The 15,166-nt window shown below is 41.7% G+C and overlaps 1 protein-coding gene across 1 annotated transcript in view; it reads right to left on the bottom strand.

The window, feature by feature from the left end:
- Window positions 1-354: 354 nt before the first annotated feature.
- PPEF2 (protein phosphatase with EF-hand domain 2) overlaps window positions 355-15,166 on the bottom strand; it is a 34,939-nt gene continuing 20,127 nt past the window's right edge. Inside the window, exons 11-16 of the mRNA XM_032164038.1 lie at window positions 12,685-12,870; window positions 11,587-11,729; window positions 6,931-7,037; window positions 5,505-5,668; window positions 4,142-4,229; window positions 355-609 (exon numbers count right to left, since the gene is read on the bottom strand). Of these exons, the coding sequence (XP_032019929.1) occupies window positions 356-609; window positions 4,142-4,229; window positions 5,505-5,668; window positions 6,931-7,037; window positions 11,587-11,729; window positions 12,685-12,870 (942 nt within the window). The 3' untranslated portion in view covers window position 355. The remainder of the gene's footprint in view (window positions 610-4,141; window positions 4,230-5,504; window positions 5,669-6,930; window positions 7,038-11,586; window positions 11,730-12,684; window positions 12,871-15,166) is intronic.

Genomic DNA, 15,166 nt, shown 5'->3' with positions numbered 1-15,166 from the left:
ATATATATATATATATATATATATATATAGATAGATAGATAGATATAATAAAAACAATGAGGAAGTTAAATTGTCAGTGGTTCTTAACTGAAGTGGACTTCAGAATTTAAAAACACTATACCTAAGTTCTACTTTGTGAAGATTGTGAGATCGGGTTGGGGCACTCATATACTTAAAACACATACATACACAACACCCCAACCCACCCCTCCACACTGAAATGCACAGGTGATTCTGATGCATATAGATAGGTAAATTTTCAGCATAAAGTTTCACATGGAGAATAAGGGACATAGTCTAGCTAGAAGCTGAGCATTGCCTATGAGGCACTTTGGTGATGAAGACCAGGCTGTTCTTAGTGTGCACCTGGACTGCTGCAGCCACTGTCTTTAGCATTTGTAGCTTGTGGGCATTCTGAGGCATCGCCCTCTGGGCAGGATTTCTCCACAAGGCGGAAGGCCTCCAGGAACTCATTGATATCGATGTGGCCATCTTTGTTGAAATCAATGCTCCGAGCAAGGTCACAGATGCAGTCATCTGTAATGTCGATATTCATATGAGAGCTGAACAGCTTCCAGGTCTGCCTGAACTCGTCCAGTGAGATGAACCCTTATCAGAGGGAGGAAATCACTTCAGTGCGTTAGTCTAGTTTTTAATGTTCATTTTCTCTGACATTCCTACAAGGACACCTGCTCCCTACTGCTAAACAGAAAGACACCCAAATCCTAGTATCTAATTTAAACTCCCAAGAGGATCACACAAAACCACTGGCTCACCAGTGATTTTCAGCTGGGAGCAATTTTGCTCCCCTCCTTCCAGGGGACATTTGGCATTGTCTGGAGACATTATTGTTTGTTATGACTAAGATGGAGATGAGGTGCTACTGGCATCTAATAAATAAAGGCCAGACATGCTGCCAAACATCTTATAATGCACAAGATGGACCCCAAAACAAAGAAGTATCTAGCCCAAAATGTCAACAGTACCACTGTTGAGAAACCCTGCATTTAATCATCTCAAACATATACTAATTTAATCTGGCCATTAAAATCCTTTGGACCCCATACAGCTATAGTCAATTGATTTGTTTACAAGGGTCCCAAGATCATTTAATTGGGAAAGAATAGTTTTTTTCAGCAATGATGGGGGACAAGCAGATATTCACATGCAAAAAGAGTAAAGCTAGACACCTACCTAACACTACATAAAAAAAAAACTAACTCTATATGGATCAAAGACCTAAATGTAAGAAGTAAAACTGTAAAACTCTTAGAAGCAAACATAAGTGTAAATCTTTGTGACCTTAGGTTATGCAACAGTTTTTTTTTTTTTTGAGATGGAGTCTCGCTCTGTCACCCAGGCTGGAGTGCAGTGGCACAATCTCAGCTCACTGCAAGCTCCGCCTCCCGAGTTCATGCCATTCTCCTGCCTCAGCCTCCCAGGTAGCTGGGACTACAGGCGCCCACCACCACACCCGGCTAATTTTTTGTGTTTTTGGTAGAGATGGGGTTTCACCATGTTAGCCAGGATGGTCTCAATCTCCTGACCTTGTGATCCACCTACCTCAGCCTCCCAAAGTGCTGGGATTACAGGCAGGAGCCACCGTGACTGGCCTATGCAAGTTTTATAGCTAAAAAAAGCTGTAATACCAAAAGCATAAACAACAAAAGAAAAAATAAATTGGACTTTTTCAAAATTAAAAACTTTTGGGTATCAGGCTGGTCGCAGTGGCTCACGCCTGTAATCCCAGCACTTTGGGAGCCTGAGGCAGGCAGATCACAAGGTCAGGAGTTCAAGACCAGTCTGGCCAATATGGTGAAACCCCGTCTCTACTAAAAATACAAAAATTAGTTGGGCATGGTGGCAGGTGCCTGTAGTCCCAGCTACTCAGCAGGCTGAGGCAGAAGAATTGCTTGAACCCAGGAGGCGGAGGTTGCAGTGAGCCAAGATCGTACCACTGCACTCCAGCCTAGGTGACAGAGCGAGACTCTGTCTAAAAAAAAAAAAAAAAAAAAAAAGAAAATACTTTCGGGCATCAAAGGACACTACCAAGAAAGTGAAAAGACAATCCACAAAATCAGAAAAAAATTTGCAAGGCATATGTCTGATAATGTCCTAGTACCCAGAATATATGAATAACTCTTACAACTCAAATAAAAAGACAAATAGCCCAATTTAAAAATGGATTTGAATGGCATTTCTCCAAAAGAGATATACAAATGGCCAATAAGCACATGAAAATGTTCAACATCATTAGTTATTAAGGAAATGAAAGTCAAAACTGCAGTAGAACGGGTATAATAAAAACTAAAAAAAACCCCACAAAAAACAAAAATGGAAAATAACAAGCGTTGGTGAGGATGTAGAGAAACTGGAACCCTCATACATTGTTGGTGGCGATATAAATATGTACAGCTACTGTGAGAAATGGTTTGGTAATTCCTCAAAAAGTTAAACATAAAATCACCATATGACCAGGCAATTACACTCCTAGATATAAACCCAAGAAAACTGAAAACATATATTGACACAAAAAGTCACACATGAATGTTCATAGCAGCATTGTTCATAATAGCCAAAAGTAGAAACAATCCAAAGTCAATCAACTAGTGACTGGATAAATAAAAGTTCTGTCCACACAATGGAATATTATTCAGTCATAGAAAAGGAATGAAAAACTGATACTGCTGCAACATGGATGAATCTTGAACACAGGCTAGGTGACATAATCCAGACACCAAAGGCCACATTTTGCATGACTCCATTTACATCAAATGTCCAGAATAAGCAAATCCATAGAGACAGAAAGTAGATTAGTGGTTGCCAGGGACTCGTGGAGGAGGGATAGGGAATGAGGAGTAATTGCTAATAGGTATGAGATTTCTTTCTGGGGTGATTAAAATGTTCTAGGCCAGGTGCAGTCATTCACGCCTGTAATCCCAGCACTTTGGGAGATCTAGGTGGGTGAATCACGAGGTCGGGAGATCGAGACCATCCTGGCTAACATGGTGAAATCCTGTCTCTACTAAAAATACAAAAAAAAAAAAAAAAATAGCTGGGTGTGGTGCCACATGCCTGTAGTCCTAGCTACTCAGGAGGCTGAAGCAGGAGAATCACTTGAACCCGGGAGGTGGAGGTTGCAGTGATCCAAGATTGTGCCACTGCACTCCAGCCTGGGTGACAGAGGGAGACTCCGTCTCAAAAAAAAAAAAAAAAAAAATAAGAGTTCTAAAATTAGATAGTGGTGATGGTTATACAATCTTGTGACTATACCGAGAACCACTAAATTGCATACTTTATACAGGTGAATTATATGGTTTGTGAATTATGCCTCAAAAGAAACCAATAATAACATTGAAAAAAGCCTTTAGACCATTGGGGGAACAGGATGAGGATGTACAGGACCTCACCATACATTTTTTTTAGAACTTCCTGTGAATCTATAATTATTTCAAAATTTAAAGTTAAAAAAAAAGTTGGGGGAGTGCGGTTGCAAATGCCTTTCTATTCTAAGCACTTTTCGTTACTTTGTGGCTATCTTCGATGGTAATGTAAAGGATATCACCTCTTTCTTTCTTTTTTTTTTTTTTCCCGACAGAGTCTCACTCTGTCGCCAAGGCTGGAGTCCAGTGGCAGGACCTCAGCTCACCGCAACCTCCACCTCCCGGGTACAAGCAATTCTCCTGCCTCAGCCTCCCAAGTGCCTGGGATTATGGACATGTGCCACCACGCCCACCTAATTTTTGTATTTTTAGTAGAGACTGGGGTTCTCCATGTTGGCCAGACTGGTCTCGAACTCCTGACTTCAGGTGATTCACCCGCCTCGGCCTCCCAAAATGCTGGGATTACAGGCAGGAGCCACCATGCCCGGAGGATATCACATGTTCTAATAATTGTTCTTCCTATAAGAAGCTCTCATTCAGTTTGTCTTCATTCTTCTCTGCCCCACTTCTTTCTCTATGGGCTGCATATACTACTCAAGTACTTTCCTAGTTTCTGTCATTTATAAGCACTAATCTTCTTACCTTGCTCTCCAAATGCCTAAGTGGAGATGAATGAGGATGAATCAGGAAGGAGATTAAGGGTTTAAGGTAAAATACTTGCAGTGCGTCAAAAGTGATAGAATAATGAGTGCCTTTACCTGAATGATCACTGTCTATGATCCTAAAAATGGTCTCTAGGTTGGATCGGTTTCGATACAATGTTTCCAGCAAACTTGATTGTATGTTCTGCAAGAAAAAATTCATTTTCCTTCTTTGTCATATGTTTAGGCTTGTTCCAATATATAATTAACACACAATAAACCCTGACAATCACACATTCTTGAAAAAACCTGAAAACATTTTGCCATCCCTCCATTCCCTCTACCCAGTTCAGCCCACCAAATAATCTAGTGGTTGAAGAAGCACCTCACCCATGATGAAAATCTTCTAAAATTGACTGTGGTGATGGTTGCACATACAGGTTGTGTATGCCTTGTCTGAAATGCTTGGGACGAGAAATGCTTTGAATTTTGGCTTTTTTTGGACATTGTAATATTTACCTGTACATAATGAGATATCTTGGGTATGGGACCCAAGTTTAAACACAAAATTATTTTTTGTTTCATATACACCTTATACATCAGAAAGCAAAGGTGTCAGATGTGGAATTTTTTACTTGTGGCATCGTGTTGGCACTCAAAAAGTTTTGGACTTTGGAGCCTTTCAGATTTGTTTTTTTAAACAGAGTCTCGCTATGTTGCCCAGGCTGGAGTGCAGTGGCATGGTGTTGGCTCACTGCAACCTCTGCCTCCTGGGTTCAAGCGATTCTCCCACCTTGCCTCCCAATAGCTGGGTCTACAGGCATATGCCACCACATCCAGCTAATTTTTGTATTTTTAGAAGAGACAGGTTTCATCGTGTTGGCCAGGCTGGTCTCGAACTCCTGGCCTCAAGTGATCCACCCTCCTCAGCCTCCCAAAGTGCTAGGATTACAGGAGTGAGCCACCACACCCAGCCAAATTATACACTTTAAATGGATGAATTGCATGGTATGTAAATTATATTGCAGTAACACTGTTAAAAGAAGTACCTAGCCCAAGGTTGCACATACATTACATATTTTATAAGTAGTTATTGAATAAATACTTTTTTAGGTAGGGTAAGCACCATGGTGTTGCGGAAAGAAAATGGGCCTTGAGGTAAGACAGACCTTGGCTTGAGTCCCAACTTAGTCGTTCTATGACCTCAAGCAAGTTGCTAACCTCTGTGGGCAGTGTCCTCATAAGTGTAATGGTGCTGATAATATGTACTTCTTGGAGTGGTTTTGAGGATTAACTGAGGCAATGTATGAAAACCACTTAACACAAAAGCCTGACACATAGAAACTCAAGAAATAGTTATTCCCCTTTCTCACCCATCCAGCTTTTTGGGTTATTACTAGTTGGTTGTTTCTGACTCAAGTTCTCTCTAAGGAGTATCATAGTCCACATGTGTTCTCACCCACCATTACCACACCATTACCTCGCGACTCAGTTGTTTCTTGGTCAAGTTCTTCAGCCAAGACTTGTACTCCAGCATGTTGTCTGCTGAGCTGTTCACCAGCTGTGGCCTCAGCATCCGCCATGGCAGTCCTAGATGCAACACAGACTCCACCGCTGCTGCCCAGTCACTCAAGGTGATTAAACCTACAGGTGAGAGCTAACTTGTTGCCTTGTCACCTAGAAGTCTAGTTTCCTGCCCAATAGTGTGTATATTTTTATCCTGACATCCTTCTTACTATCTGCAGGTAATAGAAATAATGGGCACTGTCACTATTTTTGTTGATAGTAGCAGAGTTGGCTGGAAGCTAGGCTTGCCAGATAAAATACAAGATGTCCAGTTAAATTTTAATTGAAGACAGACAGTAAAGTATATAAAGTGCCAAATATTGCATAAAATTATTTGTTGTCTGTCTGTAATTCAAACTTAATTAGGCATTTTACATTTTTGTTTACTAAATCTGGCAATACTTCTGCAAGCCACATAAAAGTCTTGTAAATGATATCATAAAACATTATATATCTACAGCATTGGTTATTTAAAAAAATTAAACCACTTAAATTCCTTAGACTATATCCACTGAAACTCTTGGAAGGCTACGGTATGTGTATATGAAAAGATATTACTACGAATTCATAAACGTCACTGCTGTTTTTAAATAGGGATATATTTAGTCAATGTCCATTAGAAATTCCATTAGTTGAGCAGACAACATTTTTAGCTTGGATAATAAATCATGAAATAGGTAAGCACACACTCAACTTCAACAAGTCCCGGCTGGGCGCGGTGGCTCACGCCTGTAATCCCAGCACTTTGGGAGGCCGAGGCGGGTGGATCACGAGGTCAGGAGATCGAGATCATCCTGGCTAACACAGTGAAACCCCGTCTCTACTAAAAATACAAAAAATTAGCCGGGCGCAGTGGCGGGCGCCTGTAATCCCAGCTACTCGGGAGGCCGAGGCAGGAGAATGGCGTGAACCCGGGAGGCGGAGCTTGCAGTGAGCCGAGATCGCGCCACTGCACTCCAGCCTGGGCGACAGAGCAAAACTCCGTCTCAAAAAAAAAAAAAAAAAAAAAAACAAGTCAAGTCATTCGTCTTTTGCCAGTCTTATACTCTTATAACTTCTCCCACTTGTTCTTTGCTTGGTTCTGGCCATGTTATCCTTCCCTGACTCTATTTCTTTTCACCCTCTCTATTTGGCCAAGTTTGTATTTTGTTAACAGCTTAGAATTTTAAAATTTATTCAGAATAAATGAGACATTAAGTTGAATAAAATGGAGGATATAGCCAAAGGGAAATTTGGGTCACTCATTAAAGCAACAAATATTTATTTGCTAACTAGTGTTAAGACAGAGATTTTCTGGCTAGCTTCCTTCCTCTGTGAATCTTTAACTTGATCATTCTTACCGACTTTATCTGCATCATGCTTCTTAAATTCACTGAGAAGATCCGAAGAATGAGCAAACAGCTTCTCCCTCAGAGCCCTCAGAGCCGACTCCTCCACTCTGCTAATCCTGGGACAGGAGATGAAAAGCGACATTTTAACACACTGGTATAGATGAAATACTTAGAGATTTTACTGTTTCTACTCTCTCTTTCTTAACATATCAGTCTCCCAAGAGCTCAGTTTTTGAGGGAGAGCTCCTTTACTCTTCCCTGTTGTACACAAACAGGATGAGTATGGGGAATGCCGCTGTCCTTCCTGGTATGGGATAGTGATTAGAGAAGAAGTTCTGGAGAAAGATCACCTCTGTGGTAAAGTTATCTAATCATCCTGTGCTTCAGTTTTCCCACCCGTAAAACAGTGATTAAAATGGTACCTGTCTCTACTTCATAGGATTATTGTGAAGATTAGAATGAGTAATATCATGTACAGCACTTAGAAGAAAGCCTGGCACATAGAAAGCACTCATCAAATAGTATCCATTATCACAATTATTGTGCATTTCTTGTAATTTATTATCATGTGAAACAGAAGGCAAAATTTATGAATAACAAAATAACACTAGTTTAGTTTTTTCATTCTTATTGGGTCTATAGAGTAATGCTGGGCACAGTACTTGGCCCAAAGTAAGTGCTCAATAAATATCTGTAGTTGAATGAACAAGAATATAAAAAGAGGCTTGGCGTGGTGGCTCATGCCTGTAATGCCAGCACTGTGGGAGGCCAAGGCGGGTGGATTCCTTGAGCCCAGGAGTTCGAGACCAGCCTTGGCAACATGGCAAAACTCACCTCTCTACTCAAAGTACAAAAAAAAAAAAAAATTAGCCAGGCGTGGTGGCACATCCCTGTAGTCCCAGATACTTGTGGGGCTGAGGCGGGAGGATCACTTGAGCCCAGGAGGTAGAGGCTGCAGTGAGCCGAGATCGCACCACTGCACTCCAGCCTGGGTGACAAAGTAAGACCCTGTCTCAAAAAAAAAAAAAAAAAAAAAAGAATATAAAAAGAGATAAAAGGTAAGCATATGTTACTTGTAATGTCTTATTGAGGAAAGAATTATTCTGTAAATAATGACCAGATAGCCTATCTTTTCCTGTGTTAAAAGTTAAAAAAAATTAAATCATGTGTGATGAAAATCTTACTGCAATTGAAGGCATTTAACATGACAGTCTTTAAGTGGGTTACAATAGATCCTTAAAAGAGTGTGAACCTAGCCTGGCATGGTGGCACATGCCTATAGTCCCAGCTACTTGGGAGGCTAAGGTGGGAAAATCACCTGAGCCTGGGGGGTCAAGGCTGCAGTGAGCCAAGACCGTGCCACTGCACTTCAGCCTGGACAACCAGAGTGAGACTCTGTCTCAAAAAAAATAATAATAATAATTGTGAACCAGTTAGGCATGGTGGCTCATGCCTATAATCCCAGCAGTTTGGGAGGCTGAAGTGGGAGGATCACTTGAGGCCAGGAGCTCAAGACCACCCTGGGCAACACAGCTAGGCTGGGTTTCTTTACAAAAAAAAAACTTTTTAAAATTAGCCAGGTGTGGTGGTGCATGCCTGTAATCTCAGTTACTTGGGAGACTATGGCAGAAGGATTTTGAGCCCAGGAGTTCGAGGTTATAGTAAGCTATGATCATGCTACTATACTCTGGCCTTGGTGACAGAGCAAGGCCTTGTCTCTACAAAAGGAAAAGAAAGTGTGAACCACCTAAAACTCACCCCAAATTTCACAGGTATGTGAGCATATGTGAATCTTTTGTAGACAATTTGTCGTTTTATCAGAGGCTAACAGAAGCATGGGACCCCTAAAAAGTTTAAGAACCACTAGTTAGACAAAGCATTTAAGCTGCTCCTGGTAATCTGTAGTCATGGAGAGTTATGCAGGGATGGAGTAGGGCAATGCCCTTGAAAGCTATCTGGATGTACAAGGCTTTCCTTTCCCTACGTCAAGCAACACTTAGTAAGCACTTACTAAATGCAGAGCTCTACATGGATTATCTCATTAAATCCCTCAACACTCATTGAAGAAAGAACGATAACATTAAGTCCATTATGCCCATTACAGACAGAGATAGTAATTAGGTCGAGGTCACATAGCTACCAAGGAGTGAGGCCAGATACGTGTCTGGCTATGCTGGCTCCAAGCTGGCTCTCTATTATTGTGAGAAGTGGGTTGAAACTAAAAGTAAATGGGCTCTGACTAAGGATTCCTCTAAGAAGAGCGTGTTATCAGGCCAGGCATAGTGGCTCACACCTGTAATCCTAGCACTTTGGGAGGCCAAGGCAGGAGGATCGCTTGAGCTCAGGAGTTTGAGACCAGCCTGGGCAGAATAGTGAGACTTCGTCTCTACAAAAAAATTAAAAAATTAGCTGGGCGTGGTGGCGCATACCTGTAGTACCAGGTAGGAGGTAGCTCAGGTGGGAGGAGCTCTTAAGCCCAGCAGGTCAAGGCTGCAGTGACCTGTCATCATGCCACTGTACTACAGCCTAGGTGACAGAGAGAGACCCTGTCTCACAAAAAAAAAAAAAAAATTAACAAAGAAAAAGAAAAACTAACATGTTATCTTGGGTTTATGGACATTGAAACATCATCAATTATGGCTGCTCAGAGACATTTCCCTCCTTTTTTCTAAGTTCTCCATGTGCTTCATACAGTTGAAGTCACCGGATAAGTGATTTCTGGGTAAATCAGGTGATGTTGTACTTATTTAATGCAATCAATGAGGGTTTCAAAGAGCTGAATGCTTTTTGACTATCTTATTGAAACACACTATTTCTAGGATTCCCTACAGTGACTCTTTTTGCAGTGACAACCCCTAAATCCTATGGGATCACAGTTCTGTGCTCCAGGTACCAGGGCTCACCCCTGGAGATTCTAATTCGGTAGGGCTGGGTGAGGCTCAAATGGCTGATTTTTTATAAAGCTCCACAGATGATTTTGCTGCACAGTAGGTCTGACATTCACTTGGTGGGTTTATATTTTTACATAATTCTTCTTTTTAAGTGAGGCTGGCCTATATTTAATAACTTGAGAATGATTTAAAATAATGCACTTTTATAGCACTCACACAAGGGTAAATGCTAAATACTAACATGTTCTCTATCCACCTGATTTATGCTAGCTTTGCCGATCTTAATTTCTAACTGTTAGGCTGAATACTTAAAGAAGCATGTTCAATAGCACTAAAACTGTATCTGTTAGCATCTTATATACTCTGAGGCCATCTTCGCTGTGGGAGGCAATATTGCATAGACATTAAAAGTGTGGGTTCTGAAATAGAATTGCCTTGGTCAAGGACTACCTTCACTCAAGGACTAGCTGTGTGACCACAGGTCAGATGATTTAACCTCGGTTCTTTAATAATCTCTTCTACAAAACTGAAATTAATAACAATATCTGTTGCATAAATTTACTGTGAGACTACCCATATAAATTATTTATAACATTTTGTGGTTGTAATCTCTCAACTAAGAACTCAGAATCATCTCAAAAGCTACCATTTATTTATTTATTTTTATTTTACTTTATTTTATTTTATTTTTGAGACGGAGTCTTGCTCTGTCGCCCAGGCTGGGGTGCAGTGGCGCAATCTCGGCTCACTGCAACCTCCGCCTCCTGGGTTCCAGCAATTCTCCTGCCTCAGCTTCCCAAGTAGCTGGGATTACAGGTGTGTACCACCATGCCCAGCTAATTTTTTTGTATTTTTAGTAGAGACAGGGTTTCACCGTGTTGGCCAGGCTGATCTCAAACTCCTGACCTCAAATGATTCACTCACTTTGGCCTCCCAAAGTGCTGGGATTATAGGCGTCAGCCACCGCGCCCGGCCAAAAGCTACCATTCAAATAGTATTATATGCTTCCTTCCAGAAAGAAAGGGGTCTCATTAACAAATCTGTGCACTGAATTTCACCTGCCATATCTCCAGACAGCGAAAGAACCTCTGGCTGTGGCTTGTAGGGGTAACACAAACCCGTTAAAGATGAGAGAAAATAGAAGAGTAACTTCAGAAAGACTTAGTGGTTTAGTAAGCAGACTTTACCTAAGACGCAGCCATGGAGAATAATTTCTTCTTCTTTTTTTTTTTTTGTTTTTTTTTTTTTGGGACAGTCTTGCTCTGTCACCCAGGCTGGAGTGCAGTGGCACAATCTTGGCTCACTGCAAACTCCACCTCCCAAGCTCAAGCCATCCTCCCACCTCAGCCTCCCAAGTAGCTGGGACTACAAGAGTACGCCACCACATCAGGCTAATTTTTGTATTTTTTGTAGAGATGGGGTTTTGCCATGTTGCCCAGGCTGGTCTGGAATTCCTGGGCTCAAACTATCCTCCTGCCTTAGTCTCCCAGAGTGCTGGGATTACAGGCATGAGCCACTATGCCCCACTGACAATAATTTCTTCAGAAAACAAATTTGTTGCTCCCTAATAGAGCTATTAGGAGTGTGTGGAGGCGAAGGAAGAGACTCCTACTCTAATGTCTATTGTATTAATAGAACTTCATGCTGACATAGCCAAATTCTGAATTCTCACACAGAATTTGAATAAATATAACGTTTGACACTTCATTCAAAGATTCTATGAACACTGTAATTTTTTTTTTTTTTCTGAAAATCACTCATTGAAAAGTCTTGCCTTTGCCTCATGGTGAGTGTGTGGGTCACCTTGTTAGCTTGATACTGCACGATATGTGGGGTCAGGGCTGGCCCCAGTTTGACATAGGCCCCTCTGTTGCTGCCAACTTCATAGTAGTTGGAGGCAGAAAAGATCGTTAATACCTACATCAAAACAGAAGAGAGACAGGCATTCACATTCACTGAAGAAACCTTCACCCTCAATCCTATGTGGCCCAACTCAACTGCAGAAGCTGCTGTTTCTCCTAGTGCTCGTCTGGGAATCCTTTTCTTTCTTTCTTTTTTTTTCTAAAGTCATCAATGCTAATAGGGCAAGAGTTGTGACTCAAGTCATAGAAATTTGAATTCCGATAGTTTCACAATGTATCTTCTTCACATTTTTATCCCAAGTGAAAATAGCAAGGGTTATAGAAAACACCATATTTCCTTCAACTTAGAGGAGATCTGGGTCTGATAAACCAGGATGGCCATTACAATGAGCAGGAAGATGAGTTCTGAGAGCTGATGTGGTGCCTTAAAGCAGAGTTTCCTACGGACTGTTGTGGCTCCTCAGGTGTTGTATGAAAAAAGTTTTCACAGTCAATACGTTGGGAAATGCTAGATACTGTATCTCTTCCTGAAGATTTACAGTGGCAGGAAACTAAAGGTTCTCAGAAGTCCTGCAATAAAGAAACTTGTACAGTATAACCAGTGGTATTAGGTGAGACAAATATTGTAGGATTTGGAGATGTCCAAAGATTAGTCAGGATGTTAATTGTGCTCCTGAGAGAACAAATGATCCTGAATCCCTGCCTGGGGAGCGACCTGAAGAATAGAGGTGTGGCTGAGAAAACACTGGCCTTGTATTTCCATTCATAAAATGGGACCGTGTCAGTCAGGGTGTTGGTGGACAGTGGCCTTAATCAAACTTTGGGTTTTAAAGAGGATACAAGAGTCAAGGATAAATGACTGTAAAGGATCTAGTTGCTTTAAGCAAGTAGGTAACAAATAAAAGGTCTGTAGGTTGTTAGAAACTGAGAGCCTTTGTTCATCCAGGCCTGAGCCCTTCGGACTACTTTGGTGACACACAAACCTGTGGTGCTGCAGAGGGAGCACCCACCTTGCGGTTGTGACAGAATTCATAGCCTTCAGGTTTGCATTCATGTGAACGGATCAGGAATTGCAGGTTGTATTTTTGTAGCAACTGTTGTGTCACATCAGGCCCAAAATAACAGCCTCCTCCTCGAATAGTGTTGGCCTTGCAGCCCTCTTGAGCCATGGGATCACTCCACAGGATATCTACAACCTGAGAGGACCAAGAGATGATTTCCTTCCCAAAAACGAGATACATATTCATCCACAGTCATTCAAATGAAAGGAAGAGGAGGAGGAAAATATTTGAATAAAAATAAGTGAATAAATGTCCATGCAAGCAATATTTGACATACATTTATATTTTGGACCTCTAAAGTTCCAGAATTTCTTATTACTCACAAAATGAATGTGTGCATGCATACATATTTGTTGACAAGCATATACCCACTTTCTTGAAAATAAATCTGATATGAAAGCTCAATATGTAAAACAGATGAAGTTGCCCTGCTAGAAGCTTTGATCATGGCCGGTAGTCCTCAGTCAGTGCCAGTGCTCCAGGCTACTGGACGTTTGCCCTAAAGAGAAGGCGCAAGTCCTGGGACTGGCAAGAGAGTCTCTTGCATATTCACAAGACCCCAGACGTGGTCCTGGGAAAATGCAATCGACATTTTATTTCTTAAAGTAGTTTAAGAATTTTTTTTTTTTTACAAATTGCAGAAGAGGCCAGGCCTGGTGGCTTACACCTGTAATCCCAGTAGTTTGGGAGGCTGAGGTAGGTGGATCATTTGAGGTCAGGAGTTCAAGACCAGCCTGGTCAACATGTGAAATCCCATCTTTACTAAAAATACAAAAAAATGAGCCAGGCATGGAGGCGCACACCTGTAATCCCAACTATTCAGGAGGCTGAGGCAGGAGAATCACTTTAACCCAGGAGAGGGAGGTTGCAGTGAGCCGAGATCGTGCCACTGCACTCCAGCCTGGATGACAGAGCGAGACTCCATCTCAAACAAACAAACAAACAAACAAACAAACAAATAAATAAATAATTGCAGAAGAGCTGAGCAATTTTTCTAGCACTTCAGATTCTACCCTATTATTAATACTCAGGAAAATAATAACTGCCAGTCATATAATACTCAGATGAAATAACTGAATAATTTTGATTATTGACATTTAATACTTTCTCTTCTTTTCTTTTCTTTTTTTTGAGACAGAATCTCACTCTGTTGCCCAGGCTGGAGTGCAGTGGTGCAATCTCGGCTCACTGCAACCTCCGCCTCCCAGGTTCAAGCGATTCTCCTGCCTCAGTCTCTTGAGCAGCTGAGATTACAGGCGTGTGCCACCATGCCTAGCTCATTTTTGTATTTTTTAGTAGAGACAGGATTTCACCATGTTAACCAGAGGCTGGTCTTGAACTCCTAACCTCAGATGATCCTCCCACCTCACCCTCCCAAAGTGCTGGGATTACAGGCATGAGCCACCACACCCAGCCAACATTTAATGCTTTCTAAAAGTACTTTTGTAAAAGAAAAACTTCATTTGCTTTGTAAATATCAACACATTAGCACTGAGTCAGTTTGCAAAAGGAAAGACCTATACTTTATAATTTCAATTCTAAATTGGTGTGGAAGCCCAGATCAATAACTCTGAGAGAACATAAACTAAACTCACCATCTCTTTCTCTGAGGCTTCTAGACTCAAAGTCAGCTGCAACTTCTCTTTCTCACTACCCTCCATCCAATCAATCAGCAAGTTCTGCTAATTTTAGCTCTTAAATAATTCTGAATTTCTTTCTTTCTTTTTTTTGAGCCAGAGTCTCACTCTGTCGCCCAGGCTGGAGTGCAGTGGCGTGATCTCAACTCACTGCAAGCTCCGCCTCCCAGGTTCATGCCATTCTCCTGCCTCAGCCTCCCAAGTAGCTGGGACTACAGGCGCCCACCACCAAGCCTGGCTAATTTTTTTAATATTTTTAGTAGAGACGGGGTTTCACCATGTTAGCCAGGATGGTCTCAATCTCCTGACCTCGTGATCCACCTGTCTCAGCCTCCCAAAGTGCTGGGATTACAGGCATGAGCTACTGCGCCTGGCTGAATTCATTTCTTTATTGGGTGAACTATATGAGATTGCCATTCTTATGGGTCAGAAATGGTTGAATACCAGCAAGTTCCTATAATTCTGTTAACACTACTACAGGCCAGGCACAGCAGCTCAGGCTGGGTGCAGTGGCTCATGTCTGTAATCCCAGCACTTTGGGAGGCCAAGGTGGGTGATTGCTTGAGCCTCAGGAGTTCAAGACCAGCCTGGGCAACATGGTGAAATGCTATCTCTTCAAAAAATACAAAAATTAGCCAGGCGTGGTGGTGCACACCTGTAGTCCCAGCTACTGGGGAGGCTGAGGTAGGAGGATCATCTGAGCCTGGGAAGTACAGGCTGCAGTGAGTCATGATCATGCCACTGTACTCCAGCCTGGGCAACTGGAGTGACTTTGTCTCAAAGAAAAAAAAAAA

The sequence above is a fragment of the Hylobates moloch genome, unplaced genomic scaffold (assembly GCF_009828535.3).
Source record: "Hylobates moloch isolate HMO894 unplaced genomic scaffold, HMol_V3 SCAFFOLD_2, whole genome shotgun sequence".
Lineage (NCBI taxonomy): Eukaryota > Metazoa > Chordata > Mammalia > Primates > Hylobatidae > Hylobates > Hylobates moloch.
The sequence above is the reverse complement of the archived record's forward strand: the minus strand, read 5'-3'. Positions and strand labels throughout refer to the sequence as shown.